The following is a 19334-nucleotide window of genomic DNA, read 5'->3' as shown; positions in this document are numbered from 1 at the left end:
ATAAAATGCACCCAACTATAAGATGCACTTAGATTTACAGGAGGGGGGAAAGTTTTTGCCTCTGCACATTGTGTTTTTTCCCTCCCCAGTCCCCACAAGCACTCTACAGTGCTCCACATGGCCCATTTTAGCTGAAAATAAGTCAGTTGTTGGGCTCCCAAACCTCTGCCCGTTGCATTTTCACTCTTCCCAGCCCCCCAAAACACTCTGCAGGCCAAAAGGGTGCATTTTTGGCGAAAACAGGCCATGCCAAGCACAGCAGTGCTTCTGGGGACAGGCGAGGGCAAAAACGTGACACACGGACAGTTTGGGAACCCAAAAATGCCCGTATTCAGTCTATAAGACGCACCTATAAGGGGAGGCAAAGTGTGTCTTATATTCCGAAACTTTATATAAGAAGCACTAAAATTCTATGTATTTCTTATGTAAAGGAAGTAATATAATGTATAATTTTTCTAGGAAGTAGTCCTTCTAATGCTCATTTCTCGTTTCTTGAAGAAAATAATTTCAATTCTGGAAGATGTTATATTGAGTAAGGTGTTTTTCACCAGAACAAGTTTAAACAGAGTCACCCACAGTATACAAGCTGAACTGGTTGACTGCAATCATGTTTTGCTTTTGCAGTATTTGAAAGAATGGAAGTTGTTTATGATTTTTAAAAAAATGTAATTGGTGGTCAACACCAAATACCTTTTAAAACCAACTTTCACTAAGCAATTAAATCTATCAAAATTCTAATAAAAGGCTGGATATAAAAGGGTAGTGAATGACCCTTCTAAATGGAAATGATGTAAAAAATATTCACTTAAGCTCCATTATAGGACAGGCTATTTTATAAAGGACTGATCTGGCAAAATACAGCCTCAGCAGCTGCTCACTCACATAGTCTTGCAATTGTGAGAGCTCATTAAGATTCTTTGGAGCAGCTCCCTTTCCTTGCTAAGCTTTGCTATGCCTCATTAGACATTCAGGAACTGGCCCCTTCCTCCATGCATTGGTCCTAGCCAACATTTATGGTGGGTAAATTAACAAGTCCAACAACTGCTGCTCTTTTCTGGCTGAGATGCAGCTATTCTTAGAGAAATTATTTACTGCTAATCATGTTTCACTTTGCCTATGACGACTAAGAGATGGCTGTGGGAAACTGAATCAAATCTGAATGAAGTCGGTTTTTTGCTCACCTGCTTCCATCCTTAAAAGTCAACAGGGACCCCACACACCGCTACAATACCAGAAAGAGGAATTGAATTTAAAAAATTTCCCTGTGCTACAGGTGGTTGGAGAACAAAGAAATGTCAAGAGCTGGTTATGTATTTCAAATGACTGTTTTAGACAATGCAAACACAGGTTGAGAGTTAAATGTTTATTTGTGTCAAAAAGAGCATCAAACTCATTGCCAGTAATGAGTAAAACTCATTTCACAGTAATCCAGTTTCTTAATTTAAAAAGTACAAGATAACTTGAATGCCACTAATTGTCTCCCTGCATCCCAGAGAAAACACAAACCATTTCCAACAAAGCAAATCCTGAATTAGCACAACTTATTTGTTCTGAAACACAGGCACACTTCTGGTAAATACATACTGATGTATTACAGCCAATGGCTTTGATATGTTAATTGCAGCATTATGTTGGCTCCAAATTCTTTTAAAATGTTAATTTATGCCAACATTTCATAAATTCAGTTTGGGACTTTTTTCACTAATTATTAATTTTTATTCATGTAATTTTAAACAATCAAATAGAAATATTTAAATAACAATTTATTTCTGGCACAAAACTTAAAGAACATTTAATACACAGTAAGAGATTTAGGAAGCAACAGTCATGGAAATAACACTATCATATATCAAAGCCAATTAATTCATTAACCATCTACCAAGGCAAATATAGTCAACTGCAAAAAGCAGAATACTTTCTCATTACACAACATCATTTCGAAATGACAATAATAAATTGGTCTATCTTCTTTGTAACATAAATGTGATTTACCAAACCTTCATAATCTTTGGAGATAGGCTGTTTTATATATATTATTGAAACAGATTCAAAACTAGGAATATTTACTGCACCTGTTTTGAGACATATTCCAATTAATGCAGTTCAGAATATTTACAGGATGCTTGAAGAAGTTTAAGAAGGTGATCCTTGCTTATCTTGACAAACTAAGATGCACCTTTAAAGGATGAGCTAATATCTATTATAGAGTGTTTCAGCTACATGACTTAAGAAAATTTCTAGCTATTAACAACTTATTTGGAGATGAATTATAAGAATATATGTTGGGTGATTAGCTTCCAGAAATATATTTGCAAAAGCCATTTATCACAAAGTTTGCTTGAAAACTATGTTAAATTTTCTCAATATCTGGCTAAGAAAGAAGAAGTAAAGCATGTTCTAGCAATTTTGATATTTGATACAAAGAAATAGTCTTTAATTTATTCTAATGATAATTTGCTAAGAGAACTGGGATGGGAGCTAATCTTCCATCAGATTTTTTTCCCAGCAATACTTTTTTTTAGTTTTATAACCAGTTACACAAGATAAATCAGAATATAGAAAATAAACAAAGTTTTATCCAATAAGCTACTATTTCTGGTCAGGAAGATTCTCTTCTGAAAGACAGATACAGGAAGAAAATAAATTCTATGATCATTTTTATGACTGAAACTAGTAAAGGAACATATTATATAGTTTCATTCTCAAGAAGTACATACAGTTTCCAGATGCCTTAATGGACATTTGATCTGCATGTTGTTTCTTCCACAAAAACCTCTATGGCCAATAATAAAACTGGGCCTTTTCCTACATTGAGGTCAATACTACAGAGTTTTTCTTCTCAAGAAAGCATTTTATAACAGTGCTTTTAAATAATGCCTTAATGTTGTTAAATTAATCAAATAAAATGATGAGGGCAATTGTCCCATCAATCCTGTAGAGAGAATTATTATCCATTAAGTCCTTTCCACTTCTTTTCTGGCCATCGGGACTGTTTGCCAACAATGAATTCATTGAGTCCTTGTAAGTCAAAGATAATTAATGCATTATAAAACCAGCAACCAAGAAATGATTAGTTGGTTTGTATTTATAGTTTCAATATGGCACAACTTGCATTTCAAATCTGAAGCACCACATTCCAAACAGCTAGCAGTTTTATTTCATTACCACGTAGCAAATGTCAGATACAGCAGTTAGTCTAGAAAAATACAATTTAAAAAAATCTTCTGCAGACCATGTATCCTGTAACAAAATCTTCTGAAATTATTTTACAAATCAATCTACATCATTAAAATCAAAAGGAATCCTTAAGTTCAGCATCTTCATTACATCCAGACATCCATCTATTCAAATATAAGTTTCTGCAATATATAGATGTTAGAATTTGCAATATATTTATCTAATATAGCTCCTGTACATATTAAATAACATCAGAGGTTCTGCTTGTAGTGCATTAACCATGTAAAGCAAGCAGTATTTTTCCAGTACCATTTTCATTAAAATTATTGGCGTGCAGATGTTAGCATCTAAAAAGTGCACACAGTTTTCCAAGTAACCCATTTTTCTGTAGGAACAAAATATCCACTGGAGGTACACCAAAATATCAGTTATTAATCTACACATTCAAAGTGTAGAAATAGAAAGTATACAACAGTGTATACACATAATAATAAAAAAATAAAACATCCAGTTAGGACTTCAGTGTATATTTACATTTGATTTCACTACCACAGATTCATACAAGAATTCACTACAATATCAACCTCCAGTTAGATTTGCTAAATATGATTTAATGTCAAATAACACATACACACACACACACACACACACCCCTTGAAAAAATGTTGAATACTCCAGCCCATCACAGATGTATCCTCCACTGGTTATATGCACCAATTCAGTGTCTGAAGCAATAATAATATGTGATTTAAAAAAATCTGAGCAAGTCCAGCAATATCAATGGCAAGTAAAATTGGTGTAGTGAAGGAATTTACACTGATTGCTGCTAGCACTTGTTTAATTTGTCAAATTAATACAGAAACCTGTAAATGAATAACGGGAATTCTATTGTACATTTTAATTTGTGAACTTGCACTGCATTGTTTCACTAAAAAAAGCTCACAAAGTTTTTCAAAGTCAGTTGATAAAGAGTTTATTTTCTCCAAAGCAAGTGTTAAGTCTAAGGCTACAGAATTTTTGATTTATGACCATCATTGGTACAGAACCTCTGTCAGTAAGCAATCATGCCCAATTTTACAACTTTTTGCCATAATTGTTAAATTTATTACGCAGTTTGTCAAGCAAATCCAGCTTGCCACATTGGCTTTGTTTTTGGAGGGTTGCAAATGTGATCATGCTATGCTGGGCCACTGCAACTGCTAGTTGGCAAGCATATAAACCATGATCATGTGACTGGGGGGGGTATTAAAACAGTCATAAGTGCTAGAGATGTTCAAGAGTCTCTTTTTCCAGCACTGTTACAAATTTGAGTGATCATTAAATAATGGTTATAAGCTAAGGACAACCTGTATTTAAAAATAAAGATTAAAATGCCATTCTAGATAATCCTGACTGAAATTAGCTTCTTCCACAAAAAAAAATAAAAATCCAGTGTGTACATCTATATAAAATCTTCCGTTTAAGTGTCACTAGAATCATATAAACTTTGTAATATTTCATAACATTTATTGTAAAAAAAATCAAAGTTAATAGTTTCCAAAACCCAGCAAAAATAAATCACACTCTTCTCTCCCCCCCATCCCAAAAGTGCAATACCATCAAGTGGCTGCTTGGTCCACGAAGACATAATATATATATATATATATTGAGATGCTGTTTCTGTCAGAGCTGAGTTTTTGTCCTTCAAAGGCTAGTCTGCCTTAGCAAATTTCAACGTCCAAAGACTGAGTTCAATTCTAGTAGGATTAATTCTACAATCTGGTTCTGATACACCGTGTGGATTGCTATATTACCAGTCTCTTTCTCGGGTTTTAATAAAGTTGGGCCAAAGACTATGGCTATACTTTGATAAGTCATTCGATTCTTCTCTCCATTTTCTATAATTCTGAGAAAGATAGAAAAATAATCATTCAAACCTGTTAACATCATGTTATTATCAAAACTATGTAGTATCTGATGTGCATATATGTGCCTCGTACATATCTTCCTCAAGGCACAATCCTGGGTCTTAGTACTACTTTATTAGTTCTGATGTTAACATTACTGTAGAGTTTTGCGTAACAAGAATTCTAGAGTCACAATTTCTCACTTTTGAGTAATGGTGTGACATTTATTAAGATACTGTACTGTGTTGATATTCTTTCCTTTCATAATGCTGGTTTCTTTGCCAAAATCACAGGCTTAGTTATACTCTAGTGGGTCTTAAAAGCTATACACTTATATACACTAAGTTACATTTCTTTTCTATTATTTACTTACTTCTTGAGGTGTCTGAACAGCACCTGCATCGTATCGTGATTTGGCTTTGGCAACTGTTTAATCAGCTCTTTTACAGCTTGAACACGTTGCCGAGGCTCTTGTTCTAGAGACAGAAGAGACAAATTCTGGCACAATGCAGCTTTTCATATATTGGGAGGACATTAGCTAATACCTAGCACCATCTAGTGGCGAACATAAACATTGCTGACACTGTTGATCTATTGCAAGTACAACTAAAAAGGGTCCTACAGCATCCAGAAGGCTGGTAAGATAAAACGAGCCATAATCCATTTTATTGGGTTAATATATACAATACAATAGCATGGACATTAATCTCCTTTTTTCCATCTAATAAGTATTTGGTTGTAATTCTATTTAATAGAATTTCATAACTTTTATCTCACTATGAAATTACAATTACCATATTTTTCAGCGCATAAGACTCACCTTTTTCCTCTTAAAAGGAGGGTGAAAATCTGGGTGCATCTTATACATTGAATACAAAATTTTTTGCCTCCCGAGATCCTGCTCCCTTCATGAAAATGGCCGTGCAGAGCCTCTAGGAAGCTTTCAGAGAGCTCCTGGGGGCAGGGGAAGGCAGAAATGAGCAAAAAAAACCTTAATTCCCCAGGCCGCAGGAGTACTCTATAAGCTTCCTAAAGGCTATCCATGCCCTTTGTTTTACGAAAAACAGGCTCATTTTTGCAAAAAACGCACGGTTTTTTGCTCATTCCCTCCCTCCCCGGAGCACTCTGCAAGCCCATGCCTTTTTGAGGAGGAAAAACATGTCAATTTCCATGAAAAATTGTGCATTTTTGGGAAGTTTGCAGAGTGCAAAAACTTTTTTAAAAATTTTGCCTCTTCAAAACCTTGGTGCGTCTTATACTCCAGTGCGTCTTATACTCCGAAAAATACGGTAATAATTGTCTTCCTATTTAAGGAAATCTAGTGACTGTTAAAAACTTTATATTTCATTTTGATAACAGTCTTGCGTGCAATGAGGACGCTGTTAAGAATTGCTGTGAAGTTCTTTTAGGATGAGCATATTTTCAAAGAAATACTTACTAATGGCATTGACAAAATCATTGAAATGGCTGAAAGTGAATAATGGTTCTGGCAATTCTCTAAAAAACATTTTCAAAGCCCCCGTGATGACATGGATATCTTCCCATTTGCTGTCATTCAAGTCCAGTTTTTCATCTGAAAGAAGCAAACACACAACCACTCGCTATGTCATAATAAACTTTTGGTGCTGTTGTTTATCCACATAGAAGAATATTCAGATAAAAAGGCAATTCTAACAACTATATCAATAAATCTAACTAATTGCAAAAAATATAGACTTCTATGTCATATCCCTAGTGCCGTGTAACGGCGTGAGCTCCGGTTACTGTATTTTTAGGACTATAAGATGCACCTTTTTTCCTCAAAAAAGAGGCTGAAAATCTGGGTGCGTCTTATACACTGGATACAGCATTTTTTTGCCTCCCAAAACCCCACCTCCTTCACCAAAATGGCCATGCAGAGCCTTTAGAAGACTTTCAGAGAGCTCCTGGGGGCTGGGGAGGGCAGAAATGAGTAAAAAAACAGGCCTTTTTTGCTCAATTTCCCCCCCCCCCAGCCCTCAGGAGTACTCTATAAGCTTCCTAAAGGCTATCCATGCAACTGTTTTGACATAAAACGGGCCCGTTTTTGCAAAAAATGAGCTGTATTTTTGCTTGTTTTGGAGGGGCCCCATCCCCCAGGAGCACTCTGCAAGGCCCCTAGAGGCTATTCATACCTTTTTGTTTCAATTTTTTTGGAAGAAAAACGGGCCGTTTTTGGGAGATTTGCAGAGTGCAAAAACCTTTTTAAAAAAAAAAAAAATTGCCTCTTCAAAACCTTGGTGCGTCTTATACTCCGAAAAATATGGTACTTGTCCCAGCTTCTGCCAACCTAGCAGTTCGAAAGCACATAAAAATGCAAGTAGAAAAATAGGAACCCTCTTTGATGGGAAGGTAACGTGTTCTGTGCATCTTTGGCGTTTAGTCATGCCGTCCACATGACCACAGAGATATCTTTGGACAATGCTGGCTCTTCGGCTTTGAGACAGAGATGAGCACCGCCCCCTAGAGTCAGGAACGACTATCACATATGTGTGAGGGGAACCTATACCTTTACCAATGTCATATTAAATATATAATCTGTTCAAACCTGTTACGATGAGCACTTATAAAGGAGCTTAATTGCAAATAAATTTTATGTATAAGAACATACCATGATTAACTGCAAATCTTAGCTTCTGTATTACTGCAAGATTACCACTAACTCTGTACAATCCATCAATGTCCAATCCTAGAAAAAAATTATTTTTTTTGTTCAGCAAACATTCTTACAACTTACATTAAATCTTACATTATACATGCATGCAATTTCCTAACAGCAAAAATAGAAAGCAAAAAAGTGAAAATTATAGGTATAACAAGCAATTTAAGAAGTAGAGTATTTCATTAAACTCTGCTATTCCGTTATTATTTAGAGAGTAACTGAAACATTTCGCCAATCTAAGAACTATTATTTTTGGGTCCATTTGGGAATGGGAATTTTTGTAGAAAACACCTAATAGAAAACTAGGTTTCTCATTCCTTTCACTCCTGAGATCTTCTGCCATCTGGGGAGAATACTGTTTCTACTTGGAATGTAGAACGTAACCACACTATGCTGAAACTGGGACACTGGAACAGACATTCTCACATGTCTGTCACCTAACATGAGGACAGACGGGTAAATCAATATAATATTGTTTCTTCACTGGATTAGTCAAAGTTTCTTCTTCAATAGACTATCTTCAGCAGCATTTATCTCCAGTCAGAACTGGCAATATAGAAAGTGAGAAAGCACAATGAACATCAATCCTAGAAAAAAATACTAAAACAAGCTATACGAAATTTAAAAAAAACAGAATTAAGTCTTTCACACTCCTCAGGAGAATTTACTTTGTACTACACTATCTAATATTAAAACAAAAGCTGTCTATTTCTCTCAGGAGCATTTTCTTTTTGGATTTATCATTATAGAGTGGAAACAGTTTTCAAACTTTTTCAAGCTTTTCTAGAAAAGTGTTTTTATAACTTTTTTATGTAAGAGGTTTCCAGCAATCAATAGAAAACTTGGGGTTATTGTTGTATTTTCTTTTTTTTTAAATGCAACCATATCTGTATCTTGGGACATATTTCATTTGTGAATACTAAGACTTTTGTTAACAAAAAACAAAAAAAATTAATCCTAAAATCAGTAAGTAGATTCTTCCTACCATGTTCTTCAACATGTTCAATGCACAGCTTCACAAATTTTGGCACAGTGTTATTTTCTCTTTGACACAAACTGCTTAGATTGCAGCCAAATACCTGATCTGAAGAGCAGAAAAATAAAAATGTATAGATGAGTGTGATGAATTTCTTAGCATACAGAATAAAAACTGATATATACATATATATACATATACATACATACATGCATACATGTATATATAAAATCATGAATTTGGACATATAACATTTACAATATCTCAGTCTTAGCATTGAACTATATTAGATCCAATAAATTCTTAGAAATTTTACAAGTTGATTTTTTAAAATCTCTAAATCAGTAGATAAACCTTTGGGGGCTCAAGGCATGTATCTGGTTTTTCTCTCTCTCTCTCAGAGAAATGGCAGTGTTCTGGATTTGTGGGAGATTTTGCCTGCTCTCCTGAGATGGACAGATTACTCACTGGCAAGACTCAATTTCTCAGTCCTAGCTTCCTGTGCAGAGAACCTGGGCCTATTGGATCAGCCCATCCCAGGCAACTAATGGACCCAATTGGGTTCCAGAGAAAACTTGGGAGTTATTCCAGAAAGCCTACTATGTGGTCCGATTGAAGCCTTGGTGACTGCGTGGAATAACAAAGCAGAAATGCCTTTAGATTGGATAGTGGAGAGCACCGGAAACCTTTCGGTACACGGGAGTTCCCAATGCGCTCCGTTGTACAGGTTGGAGTTAGGGGAACTTAAACAGAGAGTGTCGCCTAGAGTGTTGCTGGTGAAAGACAAGGAACGAAGACGATCAGACATGAGCGAGAGCCGCTATGAAGGTCTACCTCATGGCAATAAGGGTGATGAAACAACTATTTGTGCAGATAAATAGTTAGTGCATCTGCCGATAGTCACCCAGTGGCCCTGTTCTGGTGCTCAATCATTCCTTGGAGGAAGCAATGCCAAAACCTAGCTAAAGGATAGCTGTGAAGAATATGCTACACATCTGCAGATAAAATTGGCACATTTGTTCTATCTGCACATCTGCAGATAAAATTGGCACATTTGGACTCCAGTCTTAAGACCAGACTATGGAGGTGGTAGGGTGCTATATCTTTCAAGTTGACCTTGGAAGAGTTTGATCCCAATAAACCTGAGGGAATGAACAGGGCTCTCTCAGCTGGGTTGGCCATGTGTTTAAATCTTAATATAACTTATTAAGTCTTCATAGGAGGGAAGCATGTGTGATTCTGGGCAATAGTTAATTCCATCTTGAGAAAGGGAGTGGTCCTGTCAGTTCTTAAAGAGGAAGTGGCTCACTCCCTTCTCTCGTTAAAATGTTTTTATTTTCCATTTTCCATTTTCATACATATGTACTGTGCATAGCCGGGGCCATACAACATTAATCAATAATCACAGCAATTCCTCTTGTCTGCAATGTGCTCTACATGGGGCTGCCCTTGAAGAGCATCCGGCGACTTCAGCTAGTCCAAAATGCAGCCGCGCGAGTGATTGTGGGCGCACCATGGTTCGCCCACATAACACCGATCCTCCGTGAGCTGCGCTGGCTACCTGTTGGTCCCCGGGTGCACTTCAAGGTCCTTCTTACCATCTATAAAGCGCTCCATGGTAGTGGATCTGGCTATTTGAGAGACCGCCTTCTGCCGATTACCTCCCTCCGTCCCATCAGATTGCATAGAGTAGGCCTCCTCCGAATTCCATCCGCCAGTCAGTGCCGACTGGCGACTACGCGGAGGAGAGCCTTCTCAGTTGCAGCTCCGACGCTATGGAACAATCTCCCCGTGGAGATTCGCACCCTCACCACCGTCCAGGCCTTCCGCACAGCCCTCAAGATCTGGCTATCCCGTCAGGCCTGGGGATAAGACTTTACTCTCGCCCCTCCTGAATGTTGAATGAATGTTGGGTTTTTTATTGCAAATTATTTCTATTCACATTTTCTTTTTGCGTTTTGTCCCGCACTCCCCTCCCCTATTATTGTAAGCCACCCTGAGTCCCCTCAGGGAAAAGGGCGGTCTATAAATGCTTAATAAATGAAAAAAATTGTCAACAGTACCCCCCAAAATAGAAACCCAATATACCTCTTCCACTCTCCATACACCTCTTTCTTCCGCCCCACTCCAACTTTCTATCTTCCCTCCATCATTCCCCTCTACCCTACTTCCCCTCCCCCTCTACCACTCCTCTCTCCCAGTCCACTCCCTCCCTTCCTTCTCACCCCCCCTCCCATCCTCTCTCCCGCCCTCTCTACCCATCTTTCTTCTATCACACTCCTCCTCCCCTTGGTGTATTTCTACTATATGTCAATATACTCAACTTGTCCTATTTTTACAGAGAAATTAAAGAGAAACAGTATACATGTGAAGTCGCATTACATTGAAGTCTAACACATGGTATATATCCCCCCTCCCCCACCCTCCCCCCAACACCCCACCTCCCTCCCCCCCGACTTCCCAGAGCCCGTACACGGTATAGATTTTTAACAAACAGTCTAAAATATATTGGAAAAAAAGAAATAGAAAAAAAGAGGTTAATAACATCTCTACATTGATCTTAGCTTCTTCTTGCTACACTAACTTTGAACAGTTTAAATCATTCCTGATCTTAAGCATAAGCTATCTGGAATTTCTTAGTCCCTTATTTATTTTGTATATAGTCAATCCATTTTTTCCAGTCTCGTTTATATCTCTCATTTGAATGATCTTTGAGATATGCCGATATTTTAGCCATCTCGGCTAAGTTTGTAACTTTCAATGTCCATTCTTGAGTTGTAGGCAAGTCTTCCTTCTTTCAGTATTGGCTCACTCCCTTCTCAAAGGACCATTGCCCGATTCAGTTAGTCTGGACAATTTTGTCTGGTCTCCAACCTTTTCTTTATAGAGAAGGTGGAGTGTTCACATGGAAATTTCACAGAACTCTGGATGAAACAGCATTTCTCTTTGGATGATACACCCTTTCTGGCAGGAGTGGGATAGAGGTAGTGCATCCATCCTGGCTTTTCTTGATTCCTCAGCGGCATTCAATTCCATTGATCATGGTATCCTTCTCGGCCAGCTCTGGGAACTGCACTGTGGTGATTCTCCTTCCTTTCTCCAGGGCTGGTTCCAAACATTGACAGAGGGAGAGAGGTCTAGCCTGAAGCACCTTATGGCTCTATTCTCGATTGCCTCCTATTTAACAGGCCACAGCACGAGTTGATCCGTTGGTTTGGGTGAGCTATCATTAGCATTCAGGTGACACCCAGTTTCATATCGTTACCCCACGCTCCTTGAGTGATGCTGTGGATGCCATATCCCAGTGTTTGGAGCCCTGGATGGGGCAAATGGGCTCCAACTCAACCCTCCCAAGATGGTGTGGCTGTCCCTGGAGAAAAGGTTCTTTCATCTCTGGTTCTGGATGATGCCCCAAACAGACTCAATGCACAACGGGGGCCTGCGGCTCCTGCTCAAAGAACTGGTGGCAGCTGTGGCTAGGAGGCCCTTTGCACACCTTCAAGTGGTGCACCAGTTGCGCCATTACCTGGATCAAGAGGCCCTGCTCACATTAATTTGCACCCTTGTAACTTCAAGATTAGACTACTGTAACATGCTATATTGCAACACTGATCTTGGACTATTCAGAAACTCCAACTGATGCTGAACGCAGCTAAGCAGGTTAGAAAATGGTGGCAGATATATGGCACACTAACAATCACTCCTGCATGAACTGCACTGGTTACTGGTGTGTTTCTGAGTGCAATTCAAGGAGCGGGGGGGGGAGGGGAGGGAGGACCTATAAAGCCTTATCTGGCTTAAGACCGGGATACCTAAAGGATTGCCTTTTTTTTCAAAAATCTTTACCCGTCCAACTAGATCTGTGATGGTGAACCTATGGCATACGTGCCCGAAGTGGCATGTGGAGCCATGTTGCCTGGCTCACACAGCATCGGCTGTTCCTCTTCTGGGTTTCTGGTGTGCATGCGCACATGATGATCAGCTGAGCTTTGTGTGTGCGGCAGTACCAGAAACTGCTGGCTGGAATGCATGTGTGCGCTGGAAACCAAAAGTACATTTTTGGCCCGGGCATGCCTTGGGCAAGTCTTCTTCCTGGTCACAGCCCAGACAAGTGTGTTCGTGCGCACATGCAAAGTTCTCCTTTTTCAGCACTCAGTGCTTCCCTCACATGCATACTCCCTTTTTGGCACTAGGCGCAAAAAGGTTTGTCATCACTGAACTAGGTCAAGAAAAATGGCTATGCTGCAGATCTCATCAGACAAAGAATGTAGCTGGCGGAGACCAGAAGATGACCTTTTTTTCCTGGTGGCCCCTTCTGTATGGAAAACTCTCACTTTGGGGTTTAGAATGGCCTCAACCCCGTTATCCTTTCATACAGCCCAAAAACCTGACTATATTCCTGAGCCTGGGGCCCTGTTTTATGACTATATTGCTAATTGGTCAAATAATTTTAAAAAAATAGATTTTATGTATATTTATTTATTTATTAAATTTCTTTGCTGCCTATCTCACTATGAGATGAATTAGGTGTAATGTTTTTACTGTTTTAAAAAGAAATTTCAATTTTTAAAATTGCAATATATTTTTTGAATTAAGTTGTCCAGAGTCACTGACTGAGATGGGCAGCCGTGGGAATTGAACAAACAAATAAAAAAATAAACATGTGCTGAGAGGGTCACTTTCAGAGGGCACATCTGCCCAATATCCACATCCACACATACCCAGAAAACACTTTTCTGTACAATTTGTACATGGAAGAGATGTAACAGATATTGTAAAATTAATGCTGTACACTATCCTTCCTAGCTTGCTTACTTGTTTATTTAAGTATGGATCATTCTCCTCAATCAGGTGTCAAACTCTAGCCCTGCAGGCCAGATCCGGTCCGTGTGTTGCTTAGACACGGGGCCACCCTGAAAACAGCAAAGGACCAGTCTGTGGTGCCTCTGCCTGCAAAAATAGAGCTTGGAAGAGCTGCACACGGCCCTCCCGAGATCCATTTTCGCTCCCAGGGGGTTGCAGGAAGCCACTGCAGTCGAAAAAGGAGCTCAGGAGGCCACGCATGACCTTCCCAGTGTCTGTTTCCCTGGCAGAGAGTTGCAGGTGCCTGTTGCAGCCAGAATGGACTGTTCCGCTGGCAGAAGTTTTCAGGAAGCTGTTGCAGCTGGAAATGGCGATCGCAAGGGCCGCATGTGGCCCTCTCGGACTGTTTTGCTAGCAGAGGGTTTCAAGAGACCATTGCAGACAGAAATGGAGCTTGTGAGGGCAGTGCATGGCCCTCCTGGGCTCAGTTTTTGCTGGCAGAGCGTTGTAGGAGGCCATTGCAAGCCAGAAACGCTTGGGAGCCTGTTTTCGCTGGCAGAGCAGTCGGGCCACCACAGGCACCCCCAACACGAGTGACACCAAGCTAGCCATGCCCATCCTGCCCATACACACCCTGCCCCCCCCCCCAAGGTCAAGTACAAGCCTAATGCAGCCCTCAACAACACTCCTGCCCTCAATCCAATTTTGAAGGACAGACATTCCATTTTGGCTCTTTAGTTCATTTCAGTAGACAGAAACATCTGAACTTAAAAATGCCAATGGAGCAAACAGTGTAGATTTCTTTTTACTCTATTTTTAAAGAATTAATTTTATAACTGTTTTATGTTCTAAGTAGATCTTAATGATCTACTCTTTTTCAAAAGCCCTTCTATTATCCTGATGAAAACAAGAAAGTAAATGTCCCCCAAAACTTTTTTTCCAAAAGGCAACCAGACTTTCTTGATGTTTTCTTTCAAAATGTTTCGCTTCTTATGCAAGTAGCTTCTTGGATTAGAAGCAAAACATTTTGAAAGAAAACATCAAGAAAGCCTGGTTGCCTTTTGGAAAAAAATACCTTAGGGACAACCATGACATGGTTAATTGAGAATCTGCATAGACATTTATAAAGTAGCTGGATGATCTACGAAATTCCTGAATTTTGATCAAGTTTGATACCTGCAATGAAAAGTTTCCAAAGTGACAGGGAAATAAGTGACCCAACGAAATTAATTTTGTAGTGTTATTTTACCTGCAAATCTTAAAATTCAACATTCTTAATTTAACTTTCTCTATACTACAAAAATGTGAACAACTGAATTTTTTACAAGAAACAAATTACCATAATGTCCAATATCTTACTGTTGCATACTGATGGAAAACAACCATAATATTTTTGATAGTGAGGTCTATTATTTTTTTAAATTTCTCTTTGACAAATGTAACACTTAGATGGGAAATATTATTTTCTTTAAGTTTAATAGAAGCCTCTTGTTTGTTCTTTTATGAAATATAATATATATAATCAGCTTCTAACAGATATACTGAAATTCTGACTACGTTTCCTGTACTTAAGAGTAGCAGAAGGCTTAAATATATGCAGCTTTGAAGTCACAACGTTTCCACCATTTCCTAAGGAAATGGCTATTTCCTCATACAGAAGTAATCAGCAGGGATCACTATTTCCTAATTTTCTTGATTAACAATTAAAAAAGCCTTACCCTTAATGTAGCCCTTTTCACGGACTGCTTGTAAAGTAGGCCTGCGGATTAAAAACTTCTTCAATTTCGTTTTAGTCTTCTTTTGTTCTGAAGAATCAATACTGCTAGATATTTTTAGTGCTGAAAGACAAGAGCAATATTTCAAATAACGTTCAACAATCATTAAGCTAAATATTTTCTAATTTATAAAAGCAAGTTAATAATGAATTCCACAGGGACAGAATAGTGTGATCATTTGGAAGATGTTTATGGGAAAATATTGAAATGAAACATAATGATTAACAGAAGTACAATAGCATACTTGACTTTTTAAAATTTCTATTTATATTAACAATTATTTTCTTTGTATAACAATTCAAGCATCATGTGGCCCTCTTCCTAAAATGTTTACATAAAAAACAAGTATTTTAAAAGATATGTTTACATTCTGTCAGAAGGACTTTCGACCAACCTCTATTAAACACCCATATCACCATTGGCATATGGTGAAGACAGAACAGGAATGAACCAGTAATGAACTGACATGTGGCCAATCAAGCAATGAAGTAAAAGTTCTATCCTGATATCCAGAGACTGTTAGAACTAGGACAGTGATGGTTAACCTTTTCGGCACTGAGTGCCGAAATTGGATTGCACACACACACATATGCTGGAGCGCTGAAACCCAGAAGAGACCAGCTGGCCAGCGCGCTTGCGTGCAACGGAACTTGGAAGAGCAATTGGCGATGGCGCACGTGCCCAGAGAGGGCTCTGTGTGCTACCAGGGCTCACACATGCCATAGGTTCGCCATCATGGATCTAAGAAGAAACAGGCTTAGACTGAATCCTAGCAAGATGGCATGGCTAGCTTTTAAAAGCTGATTGATACTGAAGAAAATATGTCTCTGGATGAGCCACAGCTTCTGCAGTCAGAGCTGTTTCATTCAGGAGAGCCTCTGGACAATTACATATTCTGTGTCAATTTCACTGTTCCTGGAATGAGGAACACTTTGCTGGTTATCATTCATGCCCTTGATGTGTGACTCAGTTTACATGAGGCTGTCCCAAAGGGCCATCTGGAAGTGGTAGCTGATTCAGTTGCATTATGGAAAGGATTTGTGGCATAAGGGTTTGCTTATGTGACATCTCTACATTGGGAGCTGCACTGGTTGATTGTTGTTAGTTTCCAGGTTCAACCAAAGATGTTATATTTCAAGCCATACATGACTTAGGGCCTAGGTTGCTTCAAGATGATCTTATCCAGGTGGAATCCAGCTGTCCAGTATGACTGGAAAGAGAAACAAATGAATATTTCCATTTTTGAAAGTGTGTTGTCATCAGACTCCATGTGTGAATCTTCTGAGGGATGGCCACTCCACTTTGAAAAACGTTTCCCCAAATATAAGATGCACACTTTCAGTAATAGGACAGAAAAGTTATTCTGTTTCCAAAGATGTAGGCACTATTAATAACCGAGTTTATAATTTATTTTATTACTTTTGGTTTTTGAACTGTTTTATCTTATTTCCTCAGATATAATTATTTTGGAAATAAGATTTCCATACAAAACAATTTCTCAAGTTCTTTGCCTTTAGAAGCTGCATTGCAGTCAGTGAAAATTGATTTTATTCTGTGTTGAAAAAGGCATATTTCTAAATATAACAATGGTTAATTCATGTTACCCACTCTGGGTAAAAGAAAAGCATTGGTGTTTTGTCTCTACAGTTTCAGTTTTTGGAATAAAATATTTATTAAGGGTAAAAAATCTCATTATATTCATTTCAAACCTCATAGTGTATGATGATAATAATATTTCCTGAACTTCTGAAACAAGCACAGGCTGATTAGACAAGCTGCAATACTACATCAAGTGTTAACGACTGAAATTTATCCTATAAAAATCTGACTAAAATGAGACTTGGTATTTCTTTTAAAACTGCTGCAATAATGAAAAAATGTCTAATTTTTTATTGTGTTCAAGAGCTAAAATATTTTTTACGGTGATAATGAACTAGAAGCATGTCCACTTATCTATGGAAATGAAACTTACAACGAAGTTTTTTAGAATCTTTATGGTCCTTTTCTTTATCTTGTTTTTCCAATCCAGGCGAATCTGGTATTTCATCATCCAATGCTTCTTCAGACTCTACTGTCTAGTGTAATTCCACAACAAGAATTAATAAGTTGTCTTCCTACAGAATTATGTTACAAGGTATGTTTTATAAAGTGTATTTCTTCAAACAAGATTGCAAAGTTGAACATCACTTTATGAAACTGGGTATATTGATGTTAAAATTGATAACAGCAATTTATATAATGCAAAAGTCACTAATCTGAGAAGAGAGATCTGAGAAAAGATTATCAATGTTGTTGCCAAGAGTCAACAGTGAGTTAATGATAATAATACTATCTGTCAATATAATTTAAGATTTCTTTCAGATCATTTTAAGTTCAAATCTTTATTTTCCTTGATTCCATAGGCAAAAATAATATGAAATTATAGAAGAATAAGTCTAATAAATAAGCTACATAAAATAAATCCTTCCAAATTTAACAAACTTACTCTGGTCATGAATGACTTCGTTATTAAAGGAGCTTGCCCAACACCTCATGTCTTATAATATCACATACCATGGAACGGAAGCAAAATACAACTTTACAGGCTTTACAACTTCATAGTATAGTAGAGGTCATTCCACTTCGTCTAGTGAACCTTTTATTACAATCATTTGCATATAATGAGTACTCTGTCCCTGATTCTCATCTATCAAAAAGTTCACATGTGCACAGGTCTTCAATCCTTTCGAAGAGCTAGCAACTCTTCTGCTCCTAATTCTTCCTCCATCATTCAATTAATCTAGCAAAAAGCATTCTAAATAAAGCCAATACAATGTAAATGCAGTTGCTTCATAATATTCATTTGGGTCTTAAATAGAGGGTTTTCTAAATATATATATTGCCCTTTGGTTTTAGTTAAATCATCATTGGACACCCATGGCCCTAATGTATATATTTATTCAAAATGGGTGTAGTCTTCATTTACCATGCATAAAGGCATCTCACCTTTTTCCTCTTTGAATGTTCTAGAGCAGAGGGTGGTTCAGTTCTATTATCCTGGTTTTTAAAAAATTCTTTACATTGATTCAAACATTAGGCTATAATTCTGGATGAAAAAATGTTTACATTTAAGAATTTACCTGGTTACTGGTTACTGATTCAAGAATTCTAAACCATTCCATAATAGATATGTCATTGTCTGATTGAATTAATAGTTCAGTTCCCTGGCGTGTTTTCATCTTTAAAATAAAAGAAATCATGACGTTAAAATCAAGATTCATATTTTATGTGTTTCCCCAAAATAGCCTGATAACCACAAAAACAACATATTTCATATATTCTGAAATGATCCAAACTTGCTTTTTGCCTCTATATGTTCTTCTATAATTTATAGTAATAATGGCTGACTCAGAATCTCACTTTCCTATAAAGTTTACCTCAATCACATTTTTCTTGCTTGATTTCTCCTTTGAAGCCCAGTCGATAGATGCACCTCTGAGATCCACTGTGAACTCTGGTTTAGACTGATTGACCCCAAACTTCTGAAATATTAACAAAAATGCATTAAAGACATAGATATAAGTGATATTAGAAAAGACTCTTGCACAATATATTTTAAAAGACATGAAATAAATAGGATGTTGCCATTTCAGTTAATCTTTGACTTATAATTAAGCTCAGCATTACGGCCACAAGTCATGCTGTTTATTAAGCAGATCACCATGTGACTGTGCCGGATTTTACTACCTTTTTTTGCAGTGTTTGTTAAGTAAATATTGTCATTATTAAACTAGTACCACTGTCTTTAAGCAAGTACAGTGAATGATGAGCAAATCCATTGTACCTAAATAGTTCTGAGTAGATCTTTTGAAACTTTGAACAGTGATAAATCAAGGACTACTTGTACTTAAAATAACTTGTTCGCTAGGTTTCCAATTTTAATGTCAGTGGATTGTTCTCCTCTTCCTCCCTTTCTTTAAGACCTATAATATGTTTGTATTGGCTAGAAGAATAAGGTGGGGGTCTTGTTTTTTTTTGCAAATTTCACAAAATGAATA

The 19334-nt window shown here is 37.6% G+C and overlaps 1 protein-coding gene across 1 annotated transcript in view; it reads right to left on the bottom strand.

Moving 5' to 3' along the window:
* Positions 1-1348: 1348 nt before the first annotated feature.
* The window catches only part of ARHGAP12 (Rho GTPase activating protein 12), a 56689-nt gene continuing 38703 nt past the window's right edge, over positions 1349-19334 (bottom strand). The window contains exons 10-18 of the mRNA XM_087712552.1: positions 18714-18818; positions 18417-18515; positions 17270-17372; positions 15241-15360; positions 8729-8827; positions 7693-7770; positions 6502-6636; positions 5437-5539; positions 1349-5062 (exon numbers count right to left, since the gene is read on the bottom strand). Coding sequence (XP_087568678.1) covers positions 4888-5062; positions 5437-5539; positions 6502-6636; positions 7693-7770; positions 8729-8827; positions 15241-15360; positions 17270-17372; positions 18417-18515; positions 18714-18818 — 1017 coding nt within the window. The 3' untranslated portion in view covers positions 1349-4887. The remainder of the gene's footprint in view (positions 5063-5436; positions 5540-6501; positions 6637-7692; positions 7771-8728; positions 8828-15240; positions 15361-17269; positions 17373-18416; positions 18516-18713; positions 18819-19334) is intronic.

The sequence above is a fragment of the Thamnophis sirtalis genome, unplaced genomic scaffold (genome assembly GCF_051295495.1).
Source record: "Thamnophis sirtalis isolate CommonGarterSnake01/CBP01778 unplaced genomic scaffold, rThaSir2_p1.2 scaffold_4, whole genome shotgun sequence".
In the NCBI taxonomy this organism is placed as follows: domain Eukaryota; kingdom Metazoa; phylum Chordata; class Lepidosauria; order Squamata; family Natricidae; genus Thamnophis; species Thamnophis sirtalis.
Note: the sequence above shows the minus strand (reverse complement) of the source record. Positions and strands in the feature narration are given on the sequence as shown.